General features: G+C 40.4%; 1 protein-coding gene across 3 annotated transcripts in view; it reads left to right on the forward strand.

The window, feature by feature from the left end:
- Nucleotides 1-20,822, forward strand: part of usp31 (ubiquitin specific peptidase 31) — a 165,804-nt gene that overhangs the window by 18,508 nt on the left and 126,474 nt on the right. For 2 of the 3 annotated variants that reach the window (XM_072268482.1, XM_072268483.1), the window contains exon 2: nt 53-766. The exons of the other annotated variant lie outside the window; for it this stretch is intronic. In XM_072268482.1, the coding sequence (XP_072124583.1) occupies nt 65-766 (702 nt within the window). In that variant the 5' untranslated portion in view covers nt 53-64. The remainder of the gene's footprint in view (nt 1-52; nt 767-20,822) is intronic. 3 annotated transcript variants of the gene reach the window in all.

Genomic DNA, 20,822 nt, shown 5'->3' on the forward strand with positions numbered 1-20,822 from the left:
TGTATGTTGGTGGGAGGTGTTAATTTTTACATTCACGTTATTTGTTTTGGAGGGAGTCGGCAAGATGTCTAAGTCGGCAGCTAAAGAGAAGAAATCTTTCAGCAAGAAACTTTTCAGGCGGGGTTCAACGCGCTCGGTCGGGAGCTTCATGAGCCGGGTGTTAAAGACACTCTCCACCCTTTCGCACTTCGGCACTGAGGAGTCGGCCGAAGATGATAAGGACGATGGCGGCTTCAAGAGCTTCCGAACGGCGGGGGCAGGCGCGGCCCTGGGCATGGGTATCGGATTGGGACCTGGGGTCGGAGTCGTTACCTCAGCCTCCTCCATCATCATGATGATGAGTGGTGTCAATCACCTGGCCATCGCACAGCGCAGCGACTCATCCGACAGCTGCTTTTCGCCGGCCTCCGGGGATCGCTGGCAGCCGCCGGGGGTGTCCGGCCTCAAAAACCACGGGAACACCTGCTTCATGAACGCCGTGTTGCAATGTCTGAGCAACACCGAACTCTTCGCCGAGTTTCTCGCCTTGGAACAATATCGGGACTTGTCGGTCAGCGGTCTGGACTCTCCCGAGGCAGGGGACTCCCGGGGCCAGCAGCGAGAAGACGAGCAGCTGGACCAAGATAAGACCTCCAAATCGAATGGAGTTTTATACCGATCCAAATGCCAGTCAGACTCGCGTGGAGAGGTCACCGAACAACTAGCTTCCTTGGTCCGAGCACTCTGGACATCAGAGTACACCCCGCAATTGAGCCGCGACTTTAAGGTAGGAGTGTCAGTGTTGGAGATGTCTCAGCTTTTGAAGTACCTTCTGTGCCTGGCTACCATTTATTTTGAGCAATGTACATCGGAAGAAGTGTGGGCATGCTGGAAATGTGAAGTGGAAAATGAAAGTACTCGGTCGGGCAGTATTGTGGAGAAACGGTAATTGAACTAGAGACGTAAATAGTGTTTTACCTGGTACTGATTCTGTCTATTTTATTTTCTGAATTTTTAAACATTTCCTTTTGTACCAAGCCAAATGTCAGCTGAAAACAGTGGAATTTGATGACCGTTTTTAAGCTTTATCAAAGTAATCAGTTCCAAGTTTGACTCGGTGGTTAGAATCCTTGTCTCTCAAGTTAGAAGTAAATTCAAGCCCAACTTCAGAAGACTTAAACTCCTGTGCTGTCTGCCTTTCAGATGAGAAGTTTAGATATAGAAGATCCCACAAATTATTTTAATGATGATCTGGCGAGTTATCTTTGGTGTCAATAATTCAAAAATGTTTATTGATTTGTCTTTAGTACTTCCATATGAAGATTCTTCCTAGGGAGGGTCCAGAATAAGGGTGAATGTTTCAAGTTGAGAGATGCCCATTTATGACGGTGGAGATTTTTTTTTTGACTTGAGATCCCACAAACAGCAATATCTTATGGGCAACTTGATTTTTTTTACATTTTATGTGAATACTTGCAAAGTACTTAATTAATTGTAAAATGATTTGCGATACCCTGAGATTGAGTGTTTAGGATTCACTTGAAAGGGTGTAATTTGATGAGTTTCATTGTAATTATAATGTCTCATCCTGTTTTTTAAATCCTGACTAGGGTTGTTGGGTGATTTTAGCTTTGCAAAGCTGTTAAATTGCTCCTTGTACAGTACTGCTTTTCAGTTTTAAGTTAGCAACTTGTCAGTGTAATTCACTTTGCAGGTCTAGTATTATCAATACAAGTATCAATCCTGTTGTAGGTCCCTGTAATCACATTTGATGGAGTAGATTAAATGACTGCTATGAATAAATTTCAGAAACAAATCATTGGCTGTAATCTGCTCTGAGATACAGTGTAATTAGAATTATTAGTTTGGAATTAATTTTCCTTTGTCGCTCCATTAATAGGCAAGTTTCTGGTTATTTTGTATTTTTCTAGTGGCTTTTTTAATTGGAATTGATTGGTGACAGTATTTTATACATTGTTACCAAAGTCGTCCTAGTTTGTTGGTTCCAGATTTGTAGGATTTTGCTAATATGCAGTAGGCAGCTAAGGAAAAGCAAAATAAATAATTTTGAACTTCCGTGTGGAAGATAATAACAATTACAGCACGGAAACAGGCCATCTCGGCCCTTCTCGTCTGTGCTGAACATAATCTAAACATTTTATTTGTGGCCTGAGCAGGTCATGTTGTAGCACATTCAGAAAATTTGCAGAGTCTTTGCCCACACCCCCATGTTTGAATGCTGCCTAGCAAATTTTTGTCTCAGCAATACTGAAATAGTTATCAAAGTAACATGACATCCTGTGTGACTGCCATCATAGTAATCCAACCCTTCTAATTTGTCATGATCTGTCGTTGGTTTTGACACGTGACCATACCATGCTGTTCCAGTAGCTCTCCTCCATTACTTAGCCTGACGACATTGCACTTGCATTTTTTTTTGTCTGAACAGTAAATTATAGCTAGCATATATCAAAGAAGGTTTTGCTGATGTGCACAATATATTTAAAGCAGAAGTTGATAGGCTCTTGATTAAGAGGGTGTCAAAGATATGTGGAGAAGGTGGGAGAATGGTGTTGAGAGAGATGTAAATCAGCCATTATTGACTGTCAGAGCAGACTCGTCGGGCTGAATGGCTTAATTCTCCCCCTATGTCTTGTGGAGTATGGAATACTCCTGAGTATAAAGGTTTTGACTGGAAGAATGTAGTGTAGTCAGGGAAAGAAGTATAATTCAGGAACTTCTGCATAGTGAGTGTGCTATATAAAGGCATGACAGGGCACCCAGACCTATGGAATGCAGATCCTCTGTCAAGTGAGAATTATAGGATGACCACTGGTGCAGGAAGTCTCACTAGCTGGAGGAATTTAAGCTCCTGGAATTTTGAGCCTGACACTGAGGTCCATCTGTATTAAGCATATTTCAGAAAGTGTCATCTCATGATTGAGAGTGTAGGACTGAGTAACTGCCAGATAGACAACGCACCAGATAAATAGTTCAGGAGACTAGTGAGGACATTCTACTCTGTCACCGGTATACTTTTCTGAATGCTAAAGAAGCTGATGGGGAATGTTTTCACAGGGAGAGTGCAGCCAGAGGCAAGGCCTCATGGCTAAATGGCATGACTGTACAGGGAGAAGCACAACAGGTCGCATGGAATCCTATAATTAGGGGAGCAATTGGTTCTAATGAGGAAGATGGGGATTAGTGTGGGCTCAACTGCACTAATGCAAGACTAGAACCAATATCCTTATGGGCATGTTTGCTTGTGGTGTTTGGGGAGGGTTTAAATAATACTTGCCAGGGATCTGACATTCACTGCCTGAAAGTATGTTAGAACTGGAAATTCTCAACAGATGTAAAGTGTTTGAATCATGTCTTGCAGGATTGCAGACCTTGAGTTGGGCATTTTATCACATGGCCACCCATGTAAATCTTAGAGATATTATTTTTCTCTCTGAACGGCTACGCTTCTCTTTCCTCAACTTTTATTTAATACCTGACTGAAACATTTATATTGTGCAAAAATTACAATGTACAAACATGTTGGGAGTTACTGTAAAATATGGTTGCAGCTCCAACTAATCTGTTGACGAGGTTGAACAATAGCATGTTGAGAATTGTACAGTGCTGTAAAGTTATGTCAGTCATCTTGTACACTGAAGCATAGAGTATGCTGAATATAAATTGGTTTATTGTCAGATGTACTGAGGTATAGTTCATACAGATCAAATCATTACACCAAATGCATTCAGGTAGTACAGTGGATTCCAGCTAATTGGCTGTCAGTTAAACGGAGCATTTGCTAATTTGGGACAATTCTTAAAGAACAAAAACTAATCGGGGGAAAAAATGACTGGGATCCCCTTTGTTTATTTGAGACACAATGCCACTTAATTGGAACAGGACACCATTGCTGAAGTTTCTAACTACTAACAGTTGTGTGCACTTGTGTGGCCACTGACCACCACCGTGATTGGAGTGGACAGTTTTTAAAATGGCATCAGTTGTGTGTTTGTGTTCAAGAAGCAGTGATCCAAGATTTTCCCTTGTGGAAACCATGCTGATTAGGGCCTATTTTTATCATGAGCCTCCAAGTGCCCTGAGACTTCATCCTTAATAATAGACAAACATCTTCCCAATGACAGAAGTCAGGCTGACTGGCCTACAGTTTCTTTCTTCTGCCTCTCTCCCTTGAAGATTGGAGTGACATTTGCAATTTTCCAGTCTTCCAGAACTGTTCCAGAATCTAGTGATTCTTGAAAGATCATTACTAATACCTCCATTATCTCTTCAGCCACATCTTTCAGAACCCTAGGGTGTACACTATCTGGTCCAGATGACATCTACCTTCAGACCTTTCAATTTTCCAAGAACCTCCTCTCCAATGGTAATTTCACACAATTCATAACCCCTGACACCTGGAACTGCCACAGTGAAGACTGGTGCAAAATACCTATTCAGTTTGTTCGCCATTTCGTTGTCCCTTATTACTCCATCTCCAGCATTGTTTTCCAGTGTGATATCTACTCTCCTCTTGCTTTTACACTTGATGTATCTGAAGAAACTTTTTAATATTATTGACTAGCTTGTGTTTTCCATGTTTACCTTAATGACTTTCTTTAGGTGCCTTCCGTTGGTTTTTAAAAGCTTCTCCAGCCTCCAACTTCCCACCAATTCAGAGCTGTGGTTTCAAGCATTCATGCTTGGAGATGCCACAAACAGCCAGTACTGATGTTCTGGAGCATGTTGATATTAAGGGAGAGGAGCTGTTAAAATACATTAGGACGGATAAGTCCCCGGGGCCTGATGGAATATTCCCCAGGCTGCTCCACAAGGTGAGGGAAGAGATTGCTGATCCTCTGGCTAGGATCTTTATGTCCTCATTGTCTACGGGAATGGTACCGGAGGATTGGAGGGAGGCGAATGTTGTCCCCTTGTTCAAAAAAGGTAGTAAGGATAATCCGGGTAATTATAGACCAGTGAGCCTTGCGTCTGTCTTGGGAAAGCTGTTGGAAAAGCACCCCACAAGCCTTCTTAACTACCCTATCTACCTGTGAGGCAACTTTCGGGGATCTGTGGACATGTACCCCCAGATCCCTCTGTTCCTCCACACTACCAAGTATCCTGCCATTTACTTTGTACTCTGCCTTGGAATTTGTCCTTCCAAAGTGTACCATCTCACACTTCTCTGGGTTGAACTCCATCTGCCACTTCTCAGCCCACTTCTGCATCCTATCAATATCTCTCTGCAATCTTTGACAATCCTCTACACTATCTACAACACCACCAACCTTTGTGTCATCTGCAAACTTGCCAATTCTGGTTGCGTGGAATGCACTGCCTGAGTCAGTGGTGGAGGCAGATACACTAGTGAAATTTAAGAGACTAGACAGATATATGGAGGAATTTAAGGTGGGGGGTTAAATGCGAAGCAGGGTTTGAGGGTCAACACAACATTGTGGGCTGAAGGGCCTGTACTGTGCTGTACTATTCTATGTTCTATTTCACTATTTCAAGTTGAGAACCACAAAGAATTTGAAGGTATTGATGATCATCTTTAGTGTTAGTGAAAATTCAGAGGATGCAGTCTTTGAATACGTATGAAGGCAGCCTATTAGCTGCACTAGGTGTCTGTGCAGATATGTTCAGTCAATCAAAAGAATACGGCAGCATGCACTGTGGATGAATTCCTCCCTCAAGCTATTATACTGGTGCCTCGATAACTATCATCCAGTAGCACTTGTGTTCACTTTGGTGAAGTGCTTTGAGAGGTTGGTGATGAAACAGATCAACTCCTACCTGAGAAGTGTCTTGCATCTACTCCAATTTACCTATCGGCACAACAGGTTCACAGCAAATACGATTTCATCTCCTCTTCACTCAACCCTGGAATATCTGGACAGCAAAGATGCATACGTCAGAATGGTCTTTATCAACTACAGCTTAGAATTCGATACCATCATCCCTTCAAAACTAATCGATAAGCTTCAAGACTTTTGCCTCAATACCTTCTTGTGCAATTGGATCCTTTATTTCTACACTGGCAGATCCCAGTCAGTTTGGATTGGCAACAGCATCTTCATAATCTCCATCAGCACAAGCGCACCACAAAGCCACATTCTTAGCTCCTGCTCAACTTGCTTTACACTTATGACTGAGTGGCTAAGCACAGCTCCAATGTCATATTTAAGTTTTGCTGATGACACCATTGTCGTAGGCCTAATCAAAGGTGGTGAGGTATATAGGAAGGAGATTGAAAATCTGGTTGAGTGGTGCCACAACATCCTCCTTATTGAATGTCAGCAAGACCAAGGAGCTGATTATTGACTTCTCGAGAAAGAAATCAGAGGTCCATGAGCCAGTCCTCATCGGGGATAAGAGGTGGAGAGGGTCAGCAAGAAAATGACCCCCGGGTTGTATATGGCAATGTGTACTTTGGTAATACGTTTACTTTGAACTATTAGGATCTGCAGTTTATAGTACTGTAGTAGTATTGTTAATGTTCTAATTTCTGTATTTCATTTAAATACATTTGTTACTTAGTTAAATAGTAGTTTATCTTTTTTACATTTTAACTATTAACATGAAATTTTGGTTGATTTGGCCAAAATGTACTGGTCTTGATGTGTCTGAATTAACTGGAATCCACTGTAGAAGATGAAAGCAATAACAATGCGGAATAAGGTGCTACAGTTACAGGAAAAAGCGCAGGCAGACAATAATGTGCAAGGTCACAGTGAGGTAGATTGAGGTCAAGAGTCCCATCATATCATCCTAGGGAATATCCTTCTATGATCGTTAGGTTAAGGATATTTGACTTGTAGTCCAGGTCACCTATAATCTGCTTCCTTTGCAGAATTGAGCAGATGATTGAAGATTATTCTTGCTGCACCACATTTTGTTATCTTGTTGCCGGTTGGGTAAAGTATCTGGAGTATCTAACGTATTGTATAAATGCAGTACTCGTAGACGTAGCAAGGTGCAGTTCCAGAGTGTGGCACTTTTTCATAGTTGCTTTTGCTCTGAGAAAATGGATCCCTGGAAGAAACTGATAGCAGAAGTCAATTTATGTTGAGAAGTGGTTAAGGAGGAATTAAAGTTGACCTTGTATTTGGTCTGGTAATATTGGGTTTCTGGCTTTATAGCTGGCAAAAAGAGTATACTGCTTTTTACAGGATTTTACTTCAGTGTTACTGTATTTGTTTTCTCATGCTGCACAAGGCTTGTTAAGTAATCATTTAGAAATGCTGTGCCATGTGGGGAATGTGGGTGTGCCAAAGCAATTGTGTCTCCTTGCTGGTCTCCAGGGAGATCAAACTCATTTCTAGTTCTGTTGGTATCCTTTCCAGGTGTCATAAGAAAATATTTATTAGGAAAATGATTTTGACAGTGGATTCCAGTTAATTGGGGCACATGGTTACATTTTGGCCCAAGTTAAGCGGCTGTCCCAGTTTCATGGAAATAGTTAAAATCGTATAAAATAGACAAATGACATTTAACTGAGTAAAAAAATTATTTAAATGAAATACAGAACAAATTGGAAAACTACTAATACTACAGTTCCTAATAGTTATCGACAGAGGAACTCATCCAGTGTATACTGCTGTGTTCTTTTGAACAAAATCAATGCAGACACTTAACGTATTTTTTTTTCGCCTAGTGTTAAATCTTTGTGGCATCTTGGCAAGGGTGTGAAATTCATTTTTTAAATCAAAATAAAATAGATCAAAAATCACTACGCTTTGAATCAGTGTCTGTTGACTCAAATGGATAGCATAACAAAACTACGTGCAGCTGACGCCATTTTAAAAACTGTTCTCTGTAAGCACAGTGTAGCGTCTAATGGCCACACAAGTTCACATGACTGACGCTAGTTTGGATCAGCAGTTCCAATTAAGGGGCATAGAGTCCCAAGTAAAGGGAATCCGGGCTATTTACTCAATTAGCTTTTTTCTTTAAGAGTTATCCCAAATAAATGGTTGTCCTGATTATCTGATGGTCCAATTAATTGGAATCCACTAAGAGACCTGGCTAGGTGTATTACTGGTCTGATATTACAAAATGCATTGGAAATGCCTTTAGCATGCTGATGTTTATGTAGTGTTCTTCCTTTATGTGAAATTGGTTTCATTATGGCTGGAGCAAAAATACATGATTCTATTTAATGGATATTTATGTCAGTAATTGAATCAATTAATTGACCGTTGTCTTGTTGAATGAGATTCTGACATCCTTAGGTTGGGCAAATCTCTCGAGCATTTGTCGAGAACAGTAGTGAGCCCTGCTCAGCTGATGAAATCTGGGTCCCATAGCAACACAGATCATGCTGTGTATAGCTTTGATTTGATTTGATCTGATCTGACCTCAGTTCAGTTGGTGGATCATGACAGTTCACTTCTGATTCCTGAGTTGCATTGATTGTACTTGATCATTGCACAGTTGTTCCTTCTGGAAGTTGGGGACAGGACTGGGTACGTACACCCTAATCTTTAACAGTCATTTAGTCAGAGATCATCAGTGTCCTTGCATGTGAAGTATGATCAGGTACTGCAGACGTGTGTTGCAGCATAAGCAAGATTAGCTCAATCAGGTGAGGGGGTAGGCAGAAATCGAGGGGGGGGGGCGGGAGGAGAAAGCAGGATGAAGACTGTTTATATATTGAGAAACTTGATTCCGTTCAGTTGATGTAGCTTAGTCAGGAAAACCCTTTGACACTATTGTTTTTTTCCAATTGAAGCTCATTCACTGTTGGTTAATCACAGTGCACCAGAATTAGTTCTATATATGCCACAGAGCAAGTCTGGAGTCCCCTTCCTGGTAGTGCTGCCAGAGTTTTGGACTCTTAATTCCACATCTCTTGGTTATTCTGGTAACAGAGATTGGGCAGAGTATATGTGGATTTATGAAAGAGCAGTCATGTTTGACAAATCTGTTCTTTTTTTTAGAAATGAGGTTAGGAGAAATGTACTCAGATGGCTGGAAGACTTTTAATAGACCTGAGTAAAGCTCAAAAATCAATGAATCAAATTCTGGTTGCATGAAGTGCCATTTGCGTACTTTGGGTTCTGAGTGCATTAATAAGAGAGTTTAGCGATAACATTCCTGTTGAACAATAAATATAATCTTGGTGAATTGAGAACAGCATCAAGTAGCTTATTCCTGATTATGTTTTGTACTTGTTGAACTTTACTATTTCATATTGAGTTTTGAAGGGGCTGAAGCATTGTTGAGGATCCTGCCATTCATCGCACAGTCTCTCTGACCCACTACCATCAGGAAAGCGGCATAGAAGCATTGGGACTAGGACTGGATAACAGCTTCTTCCCTCGGGCTGAAATTAATGCATACTCTGCCACCACCAAGCTGTATGTGATTTGTGGGTACACTGTGGTCCAGAGGAACATTATTTTGTTTGTATGTATGTACAGTCATATGACAAAAAACTTGATCTTGTACAGCAGAATTTGGGGATTTTTTCCGTAGAATAATCCTCCAGTCATTCTAGTATATTACTGATAGTATATTAATAATTTTTCATCAAAACTGGTCTTCCACCTAGGTAGCACAGTAGGATAGCTAGTAGAGCAACTACCTTAATGCCAGAGATTTTGGTTGACCTCTTGTCCCTATGTGTGGATGTTACACCTTGTCCCTATGAACATATGGCTTTCCTCCTATATCCTAAAGACATGCAAGCTGAAAAAATTACCTTTTGGTGTGTAGTTGTAGAATTTGTGTGAGGAGAAGGAGGAATTGATGAGAATGTGGGGACAGAAAATGTGATGTACGATTAGTATAAAAGATAGTTGGCTTTGACCCTTTACCCTATATTTCTGTAGTATTTTTGTATTACACCTGAATGTATTCATTGACTGACTTCAGGTTTCCAAGGTGATAGTTGGCCTCTCTGTTGTTTGCCCAGCATCTTGTATCATTTTTTGTTGTTGGTATTCTTACTGGTAACTGTTCAGCAGTCCTCCTATGTTGTGTGGGCAAGACCTGAATATAACGCAGACTAATGTGGCAGTGATAAGTGTATACAGATTGTATTTCATGTTACTGATGTATTGAAGCAGATATTGTGGGAAATTCTTTATTAACTGCAACAATTTGGGATTGATTTAAGACACTTGCATGGCACTTGAAGGCTATTTAAAAAAAATGTTTATTTAAAAAAAAATCTTGCCAGGTGGCTTGTGTGATCAAGTATTCTCTAGTTCTGGGAAAACTTTAAACTATTGAATAATGAATATTTGTCCTGGCTCTAGTGGGCTATAATGACTATTAAGATTTGCAAAGCATGATTAAATCTTTTTAGAATACTCCTTTATTAAATAGTTTTTATAACTGATGTTATGAGCATGTGCAAAGTGGGCATAATTTGTGAGTGGACAGATTTAGTTTCATATTGGGCCTAGTCTCAGAATAGTCATAGTCATACTTTATTAATCCCGGGGGAAATTGGTTTTCGTTACAGTTGCTCCATAAATAATAGTAATAGAACCATAAATAGTTAAGTAGTAATATGTAAATTATGCCAGTAAATTATGAAATAAGTCCAGGACCAGCCTATTGGCTCAGGATGTCTGACCCTCCAAGGGAGGAGTTGTAAAGTTTGATGGTCACAGGCAGGAATGACTTCCTATGACGCTCTGTGTTGCATCTCGGTGGAATGAGTCTCTGGCTGAATGTACTCCTGTGCCCACCCAGTACATTATGTAGTGGATGGGAGACATTGACCAAGATGGCATGCAACTTAGACAGCATCCTCTTTTCAGACACCACCGTCAGAGAGTCCAGTTCCATCCCCACAACATCACTGGCCTTACGAATGAGTTTGTTGATTCTGTTGGTGTCTGCTACCCTCAGCCTGCTGCCCCAGCACACAACAGCAAACGTGATAGCACTGGCCACCACAGGCTTGTAGAACATCCTCAGCATCGTCCGGCAGATGTTAAAGGACCTCAGTCTCCTCAGGAATAAAGGGATGTCCACTTTGAACAGAGATGAGGAGGAATTTCTTTGGCTAGAGGTGGTGAATTAATGGATGGCTGTGGAGGCTGAGTCATTGAGTATATTTAAAGCAGAGATTGATAGGTTCTTGATGAGGCAGGGTGTCATGGGTTGCGAGGAGAAGGCGCAGGAAAATAGGGTTGAAAGGGATAACAAATCAGCTATGATAGAATGGCAGAGCAATCTTGATGGGCCATGTAGCCTAATTCTGTTCCTATGTCTTATGGTCTTATTCAGGAAATGGTAGCTACCCTATTTGACAAGTAGGTTACTCATTATAGACCAAAATGTAATAATTCTAAACAGCAAAAACTATGAATTTAAGTGTACCCAAGAAAAGACAAATCATACCATAATAAATGAAAAACACCCCAACCCACTAAGTGGTATAACGGACAAGCTTGTAGTTGCACACCTAGTTGTTGATCTGTCCCACGTCACCTGTGTATGGTACTAGGGAGGAATGATATACAAGGTGATAATCACCAAATTGCTATCTGAACCACATGCAAATTGGGGAAGCATAAATAGGATTGCCCGATACGTCGACTGTACCTCTTCCTAGAGATGCTGCCTGGCCTGCTGCGTTCACCAGCAACTTTGATGTGTGTTGCTTAACAAAGGTAAATCATGTTGGGACTATTGTCCTGACAAATTGCATGAACAGGGTTGTAGACAGGACTTACAATTAAATTGGGGCTTAAGTTTAGTAACTTGAGAGGAGAAGGGGTAACAGGACAGCAAGGAGAAAATGACTAACAATGTGTTGGGCCTAGGTAGAAGGTGTAAACAAAAGTGCAGTGCAAATCCAATATTAGTGTCACCTGAGAACAATCAAAGCTTAAGTCAAAATCAAAGCTTTGTTTGAATGTACATGGCATTTGCAATAAGATGCATGAGTTGACAGATTACTAGCAGCATATGACTATGATCTAATAGGGAGTAGTTGCAGGATGACCAGAATTAGGTGCTGAATATTTCAGGTTGTACAACGATCCAAAAGAAGAGGAGAAAAGGAGGCAAGTTAATGTTAATCAGAGAAGGTATCAGTGCTGTGAGTTGTGATTTAGAGGCAGCAGATAGTAATGTAGGATTAATTTGGATGATGAATAGCAAGGGAAAGAAGTGATGGAGTAGTGTATAGGCCCTCAAAATGTGACCCCTCGTATGTAGTGGTGCATGGAGATGTAGTACTAACCTATTCTGTTAGAAGTCAGGAAGCTTTTGGGAAAGGAGAGGGAATATCATTTCTGCAGTCATGCTTAGGGGGAGGGGGAAGCAAGTCCACAGACAGCCACAATAATAAATGCCTTCCTGAAAAATATTTATTGATGTTTTGACTCAATGTGGTGGAGCATAAATGGGGGAAATATCTAGCACATGTTTGAAAGGCACTGCCATTTTCATGGGACACTTTAATTTGCATAATTGGTTGAACCAAGTTAGCAAGGTATTGTAGAAGAATTTATGGAGTGCATCAGGGATTGCTTATCAGAGCAGCAAATTATCCTCTTCAAGATTTGGTAATGAAGCATTAAGAGATTTTGTGGTTAAACATCCCTTAGGAGACAGTGACACACTATGATAGAATTCAGATGCACTTTAAGGTCAACTCCATGGACTAAAATCTTCATCTTGCATTCAGTTTAAATACGGACAATTATAATGGTATGAGGTGGCTTATCCAAGGTAAAGTGGGAAAATGAGCTCAGGCTGGTGAGTAGATGAACAATGAATTTAACAGCTGATTCATAATTCTCAGCAGGAATTTGTAAAAGAAACAAACTGGTTAACAAAGGAAGTCAAGAATATTAAATTGCAAAGTAAGACACAAAAATGGCAAGGCTTTTGGCAGGCCAGAGATTGTGAAGCTTTTACAATCAGTGAAATACTAAAAAGTTCGTAAGGGAGAAATGAGAAAATCTGTAGACGCTGGAAATCCAAGTAATACACACAATACTGGCGGGACTCTGCAGGCCAGGCAGCATCTATGGAAAAGAGTACAGTCGACGTTTCAGGCCCTGCGGAAGGGTCTCAGCCTGAAACATTGACTGTACTCTTTTTCCATAAGTGCTGCCTGGCCTGCTGAGTTCTCCAGCATTTTGTGTGTTATAAGGGAAAAAATAGATTTTGGAAGAAAACTTTTGCGTAAAATCAAAATGCAGTAAGAATTTATGTGGATATATTGATAGGATGGTGGCTTGTGCAAATGTGGGAACTCGAGAATGAGAAATATAAATTAATAACAGTAAAGTAAGAAATGGCATCAATTGAATGGAGAGGGATTGAAAGTTAGTGAAGGTCAGATGGATCTATGTGTCCTAGAACAAGAATAGAGGTCAATAGGTAGGTGCAACAAGTAATTTAAAAAGTTGAAGAGCATTTTGGCTTTATTGCAAAAGGAGTGGAGTGCTTCAACCACTGCTGTACTCCCTCTACACTCGCGACTGTGTGGCACAGTTCAAATGCCATTTCTAAATTTGCTGATGACACCATAGTTGGTAGAGTCTCAAATGGCAAGGAGGCATGTAGGAGTGAGGTAGATACCCTGGTTGAATGTTGTTCCAACAACTTTGTACAGTTGATCAAGAAACGGATTGTGGACTTCAGGATGGGAAAGTCAGAAGAATACACATCATACAGCATTGAAGGGTCTGTAGTTCAAAGGGTGAGCAATCATTAAGGACCCTCACCGTCTGGGACATGCCTTCTTCTCATAACTGTCACTGGGGAGAAGTTGCTGGGGCCTGAAGAACCACATGCAATGTTTTAGGAACAGCTTCTTCCCCTCTGCAGATAGATTTCTGAATGGTCCATGAACACTACCTCAATATTCCACTTTTGTGCTAATTTATTTTAACTTGTGTTTTTTTAATGTCTTGGACTGTACCACTGCTATAAAATAACAAATTTCATGATATACATATGTCAAAGCTTGATAGTCATAGAGCAATACAGCATGAATACAGACCCTTTGGCCCATTGTATCTGTGCCAACCATGGTGTCATGCAGCTAGTCTCAATTTCTTGCACTAAGACTATTTCTCCCTAAGGCCCACCACTCCATTTACTTGTATTGTTGTACCTGCCTCAACCACTTTCTCTGGCAGCTTGTCCTGATTCTGAAAAGTGATGCTTTGTTACTGTTCTACAGGATGGTGAGGGCATGCCAGGAATTCTTTACACAGTTTTGGCCCCTTTACCTAAAAGAAAAAGTAGCAGTAGGGGAAGTTTAAAGATTTACCAGGCTAATTCTTTGGATGACCGGGTGGTCCTGTTAAGGGAGGCTAGAGAATTCAGATCTGTATTCTCTGGAGTTTAGAAGAGTGGGGATGATCTTACTTAAAACGTTCAAAATTCATGGGCCAGCTTGACTGGATAGATGTTGAGGTGCTTGTATTTAGTGGGAGAGTCATGAACAAGGGGACCAAACTGAAAAAAGTATGAGAGACACATTTAAAACAGATGTGTCTTCGTGGGTGGTGAATCTCTGGAATTTTTTGCTACAGAGGGTGGTGGAGGCCAGATCATTATTTAAGTTCAAAATCAATAAATTTATTGAGGTACATGTATGTCACCACATACAACCTTGAGATTTATTTTTTTGAAGGAATACTCAATAAATCCATAATAGAATAATAACCATAATAGAATCAATGAAAGACTGCTCCAACCTGGGTATGCAAAAGATGAGAAACTCTGCAAATACAAAAAGGTAGTAATAATAATACATAAATAAACAGTAAGTTTTGAGCATGTGAGATGAAGTGTCCTTGAAAGTGAGTCCTTGGGTTGTGGAAACAGTACAAAGATCGTGCAAATGAAGTTATCCCCTTTGGTTCAAGAACCTGATGGTTGAGGAGTAATAACTGATCAAGAACCTGATGGTTGAGGAGTAATAACTTGCTCTTCAATCTCTCTCCTATATGCTGATTTGTCACTACCTTTGATTTGGCCTGTAGTGGTGTCATCATAAACTTAAATATGACCTTAGAGCTGTGCTCAGCCACGGTTACAAGTATAAAGCAAACAGAGCAGGAGGCTAAGCGCACTGCCTTGTCTGCACATATGCTGATGGAGATTCTAGAGGAGATGTTGCCTATCTGAACTGACTAGGATCTACAAGTGAGGAAATAGAGAATCCAGTTGCACAGGGAGATATTGAGGCCAAGGTCTTGAAGCTTATTGACTAATTTTGAGGGAATAATGGTATTGAATGCTGAGTTGTAGTTGATAAAGAGCATCCTGATGTATGCATCTTTGTCCATATGTTCCAGGGTTGAGTGGAGAGCCAATGAGATGGCATCTGCTGTGGACTTGTTGCTCTGGTAGATAAATTGAAGTGGATCCAAGTTTCTTAGGCAGGAGTTGATGAGTTTCATCATCAACCTCTCAAAGTACTTCATTACTGTGGCTGTAAGTGCTACTGGACAATAGTCATTGAGGCTGCTCGCATGTCCGCTTCAGACTAAATCACAGGATCATCGGGGGCTTGGGGAGTTTGTGATGGTTCCTCCATGTTTTGATGGTCAACATGAGCATAGAAGGTATTGAGCTCACCTGAAAGCAAAGCCCTTTTGTCATCTATGTTGCTTGCTTTTTCTTTGAGAGATGATGGCATTCAAGCCCTGTTGCAACTGTTGAGCATCTTACATTAATTCAAATTTATTCTGGAATTGCCACGTCGCCTGTGAGATGGTTTTTCAGAGATTGTACCTGGACTGCTTGTAAGCTTCTTGGTTACTAGATTTAAATGCCTCTGATCTGGCCCGTATGATTCATCCAGGGTGTCTGGTTGGGGAAGGCACTGAATGATTTTTTTTTTTTTTGGTGACACACTCCAAGTCAGCTTTTTTTTAGAAAGTCCATGGCAACTATGGTGTATTTATTCAGATCCACATATGAATCCATGAATACAGTCTGGTCTACTGACTCGAATCTACTGACTCGAAGCAATCCATAGCCACTCCTGTGACCACCTCTTTGTTGTCCTAATCTCTGGTGCTTTGCTCTTTAGCCTCTAACCTTATGCAGGTAGGAGAAGGACAGCCAAATGATCAGATTTACTGAAATGCAGTCTGGGAATGGAACGGTAGGTTTTCCTTATCTCAGTACAACAGTGGTCTAGTATGTTGGGACCTCTGGTGCTACATGTTATAGGCTGATGGTAATTGAGCAAGGTTTTCTGCAAACAAACCTGGTTGAATTCCCCAGCTGATTTGAAATGTGTCGGGTGGATTGTTTCTTGTTTGGAGATGGCATCATGCACTATCTCAAATGCTTGATTTTAGTTGGCCACTGGTTATATGTAAACTAAGGTCAGGATTATGTAGCACTCTCTAGGTAAATGGAACAGACTACATTTAATCGTTAGGAGTTCAAGGTCGGGAGAACGTGAGTTTGACAAAACCACCACATTAGACACCACTGAGAGTTAATCATGAAACACACACCTCTATCTTTTGCCTTTTCCAAATCAGCAGTTTGGTTAATCCTATGATTTGAGAAACCTTCGAGGCTGATTGCCATACCTGGTATGCTGGGAGTAAGCTATGTCTCAGTCAAACATAGAACACAACTGTCTTTCATTTCTCTCTGATACAGCAATCTTGCCCACCCGTCCTCAGTTTTGTTCTTCATCAACTGCATGTTTGTTAACAGGATACTGGGTCTCATTCCTGTGTTTCAGCCTGGTTTGGAGTCCCCCCTCCTGCCTGCCTTCTGGCCGTGGCGATGAAACTTCGTCCGCTTAAAGGTGCAGTACCTGCATGCTTGAGAGTTAAGTCTGCAGAGTCCTTTGTAAGACTGTGAAATCTATAGATCATTAAGTCAATTTAAAAGTACGCTGTTTAAAGGGAAATTGCATCACTGCTGATTGCAGTGAGTAACTCAAAAGAGGTATATTTAAAAGTATTGTATGTAGCCTGCAGAACATCTCTGTAGTTCACTGGTGCCATCATGGCGGCTTAATCTCTGGAATTACTTGCAGCAGAGGCTGGTGGAGGCCAGACGATTTATTTATGATAGAGATCAGTAAATATTTGAAAGATTTAAAAATGTGTAACTGACAAAGTGAATTGAGGGCAGTATAGATCAGCCATGATCTTATTGAATGACAGGACAGGCTTGAAGTGTCTGGTGGCCTATACCTGCTTCTGTTTTTCTTGTTCCTGTGGTGCTTATGTGTGAGAAAGCAGTACAAGGCTTGCTGCTAGAACAGACTGCTGAACTCCACTGGGAATTTGGCAGGGTCATTGAGGTTTGTCCAGCAGTGCATGGTATGGCTGTACCTGTGACACAAGTACAAGTGAATGATGGATTGAACCTTGATGTTCTGTGGTTGGTTGCTGAAAAAGGACTTCATTTTCTTGGTTGCAAGGCTTTCATTTTCATGCTGTTTTATTTCAAGAATGCTGTGTGATTATAAAGCTATCTTGATTATGTTGATTCCTGATCCATGTCACTTTATTTTACCTAAAGAAGCTGCATAATCTGTTATACCTCTCATTTCTGTGTCTTAAAAATGTGTTGATATAACTTAGTATTTTCTTTATCACTTTATAAAAGCTGTTTAAACTTATTTCAGGACATTTCTTCATCATGGGTTTGGGGAGTGGTATTTGCTCTGGAATTTTGTCCAGGAGTATCTTAGTATGTTCATGAATATTTTGCTGTTCATGAATCATCTTGCATTGTGAAATTTAAATTTGAGAGTTATAATGCCTTTGGTGTTAGTAGTTATTGTTGCTGAGTCCTAGATGTTTTGTGCTGAAGTTGTGGATTTTTTTTTATTGGAGCACTGATTGCTGTGTGATTGCTGAATACAGTAAAATCTGGCATTCTAAAGGCAGCAGCATATCATCGTCCTGTGATTAGAGTGGGAGTTTGGAGGAGGAGGTTGGCATAATGGTTGGCTTCAACAGCCTGTAATTTCAGGATGTATTAATACTCTTAATTCCATTGCCATAATGTCTAGTATTTTCTTTTAGTTTCTATTTTAATTTACAGTAATTAACTCATCAGTGGTATTGACCAGAACATATTAAGTAAAACCTGCCTTTGAACATGTTACAAATTTTATGATGTCTATGGAGGTTATCTTTAAGCACTGCTGTATACTTGTATTTGAACAGATCTAAATCAAATAATTTAGCATGCTGACAGGTAGTACTGCTGCTGTAATCATTGTAATGTAGTTTGGTTGGTTCTAAAGTGAGTGTGTTGCTAACTTGCTGAGTTGATCCTTTAACTGTGTTGTAATACTTTAACTCTCCTCTTCAGACTAGCATTATGGCTGTTGCTTAGGAGCTATAATTTTCAAGTCATGTTTATTTTGTGCTCTGGAACCATAAGTTATTTAATTGCCAGTCATTGTAGTTGATGTTGACATAATAGAAATGCAGCTTGGAAAGGAATTTCCAAAACTAACATATTTTAAGCATGGATGATAGCTATTAACTGTGACATTGACTTGAGATCTGGCCCACTGTTCAGATACATGGATGCAGCAATATTTAATGTCCAGGTTTTGAACTGGTGTGTGAATTGCACTTGATTTTATATTTTTGTAGCCAAGTTGTATAACTACCCATTCAATTTCTGATGTGGATCACCGATATCCTCTATGGATTTGTACACCCATTCGCTTGCATCCTGCTATTCATTTCTTTCGTCCTGCAAAGAGGCATCAAAGTGAAACGGTTGATCTCTTTTCTCCCCTGGCCCCTAGCTGCTCCTAAACTCAGTCTGGTATCAAGATGTGTTAGTTAGGCAGTACAGATTAACAGATGTGAAGTCATTTATTGTCATATGCACAGGTGTAGTGGAAAAACTTCTTGCAGCTGTATTATAGGCACATGACATCATCTAAGCAGTATTTGCAAGAAAAACATAAATTAAACTATATACAATTTTTTTCAAGAAAACACAATTTAGAATAAAAAAGCAAAGATCGTTTTAGTGCTGAGTGGTCAAAGTGTTCATAGCTAACAAGTAGTGATTCGGGTTTTATCAGTTGGTTCAGGAACTGAATGGTTGAAGGGAAGTAGCTGTTCTTAAACTTGGTGTTGTGGGATTTCAGGCTGCTGTACCTCCTGCCTAATGGTGGCTGTGAGAAGATGGCATGGCCCAAAATGGTAGGAATCTTTGGATGTTTACTACTTGTGGAGGGAAGGGATGTGCCCGTGGTATATTAGGCAGAGTCCACTACTGTTTGCAGTTGCCTATATTCCTGTGCTTCAGAATTGCCTTACTAGACCATGATGCAATCTGTCAGGATACTTTCAACAGTACATCTGTATAAGTTTGTTATTCGATGATAAATCTAACCACCTAAAAAGAAAAAATGGTAGTAAGCTTATCTTATGGTTTGTATCTGTGCACACCTCTCAACCCACTGACTTACCCACTCTGGTGAGCTGATTCGTCATCATCTGTGATTCATCCAGTAATGGTAGGGTCATTGGTGAATTTGAAGATGGCATTGGAGCTGTGCTTAATCCCGCACTTGTGTAGAGAGTACACACCCTCTTGTCACCATCTGAAATTTTGCTGAAAATAGTTGTCGTCAGCAAATTTATAGATGGCATTTGATCTGTGCCTGGCCACAGTCATGGGTGTAGAGAGAGTAGAGCAGTGGGCTAAGCACACATCCCTGAGGGGTGCCAGTGTTGATTGTCAACGATGTGGGGATGTTGTTAATGATCCACGCAGATTGTGGTTGTCCAGTTAGGAAGTAAAGGATCCAGTTGTAGAGGAAGGTAGGGGCCTAGGTTCTGGAGCTTTAAATGCTGAATTGTATTCAATAAAAAGCATCCTGACATAGGTATTTATATTGTCCAGATGATCCAAGGCTGCATAAAGAGCCAAAGAGATTGCATCTGCCATAGACCTATTGTTTCCATAATAATTTTGTTTTACCAGTCAGGATTATTAGCCCTGAGGTGAACCCCCAAACCTGGAGGACTGGTGAACTACTCTTAGTGTGAGCTCAACCCTTTGATTTGGCATGGGTGACCCTACCAAGAGCTGAGACATAATGCCCCGACTCTAGCCAACATGGGTCTCTGGGTCATTGAGGCATGCAAGGCTCTAAACCAGGACAAGATAAACCACTTTTGGAGGAGATGACTGATGTATTCAGAGATTATTTTTAAATAGCTTAACAAAGTTCTTTCTAAGTGAAGAAAACTTGGGGCACATTTTGAATTCCAGTAATTAGTCTTTGTATGTTTATATTTATGGAATGGCTGGCATTAACTCTCATCTCCTAAAAATTGCACTTGCTGTCAGCAAAATTCTTCTTGTGTCTGGTTGTTGCTTAATTGAGAATTTCTTTCTTGCAGATATTCAAAATGCAAATGTTGGTTAAATAATATTGGTTACATCAGGAGCAGCCCATTCCCCCAACGCTGCAAATATACCCTTTGTAATTTGGTCATATGTCCATCTCAACAAATAGAGGCAAAATAAAGGGCTTCTACGCTAAAATGCTAAAACTAAACTGTAAGCCCAGATGATTAAGTCCTGTAGAAGACTCAGATTCCATCTTTCTATTGTAGAGGCTACTGTGCTGCAAAGTACTGTAATTGTAAATGACGTACGTGACTGTATCATTCTTCATGTTATGTGACTGGAGTATTAATAATTGTTCAGCTTCTAAACAATAACTGCAGTGAGGCAACTAATTCAGAAAGAATGTGGTATTAATGATGTCTTGCTGGTAATTCTGGGGTAAATTTCTTGAATTTCCCATGAAGAGCATAATGAAATAATTCTTTTTTAAAAAAAACTTGAAAAAACATAATTAGGTGGAAATTAACAATAGAGAC

This window comes from Mobula birostris, chromosome 9, assembly GCF_030028105.1.
Source record: "Mobula birostris isolate sMobBir1 chromosome 9, sMobBir1.hap1, whole genome shotgun sequence".
Taxonomy (NCBI): Eukaryota; Metazoa; Chordata; class Chondrichthyes; order Myliobatiformes; family Myliobatidae; genus Mobula; species Mobula birostris.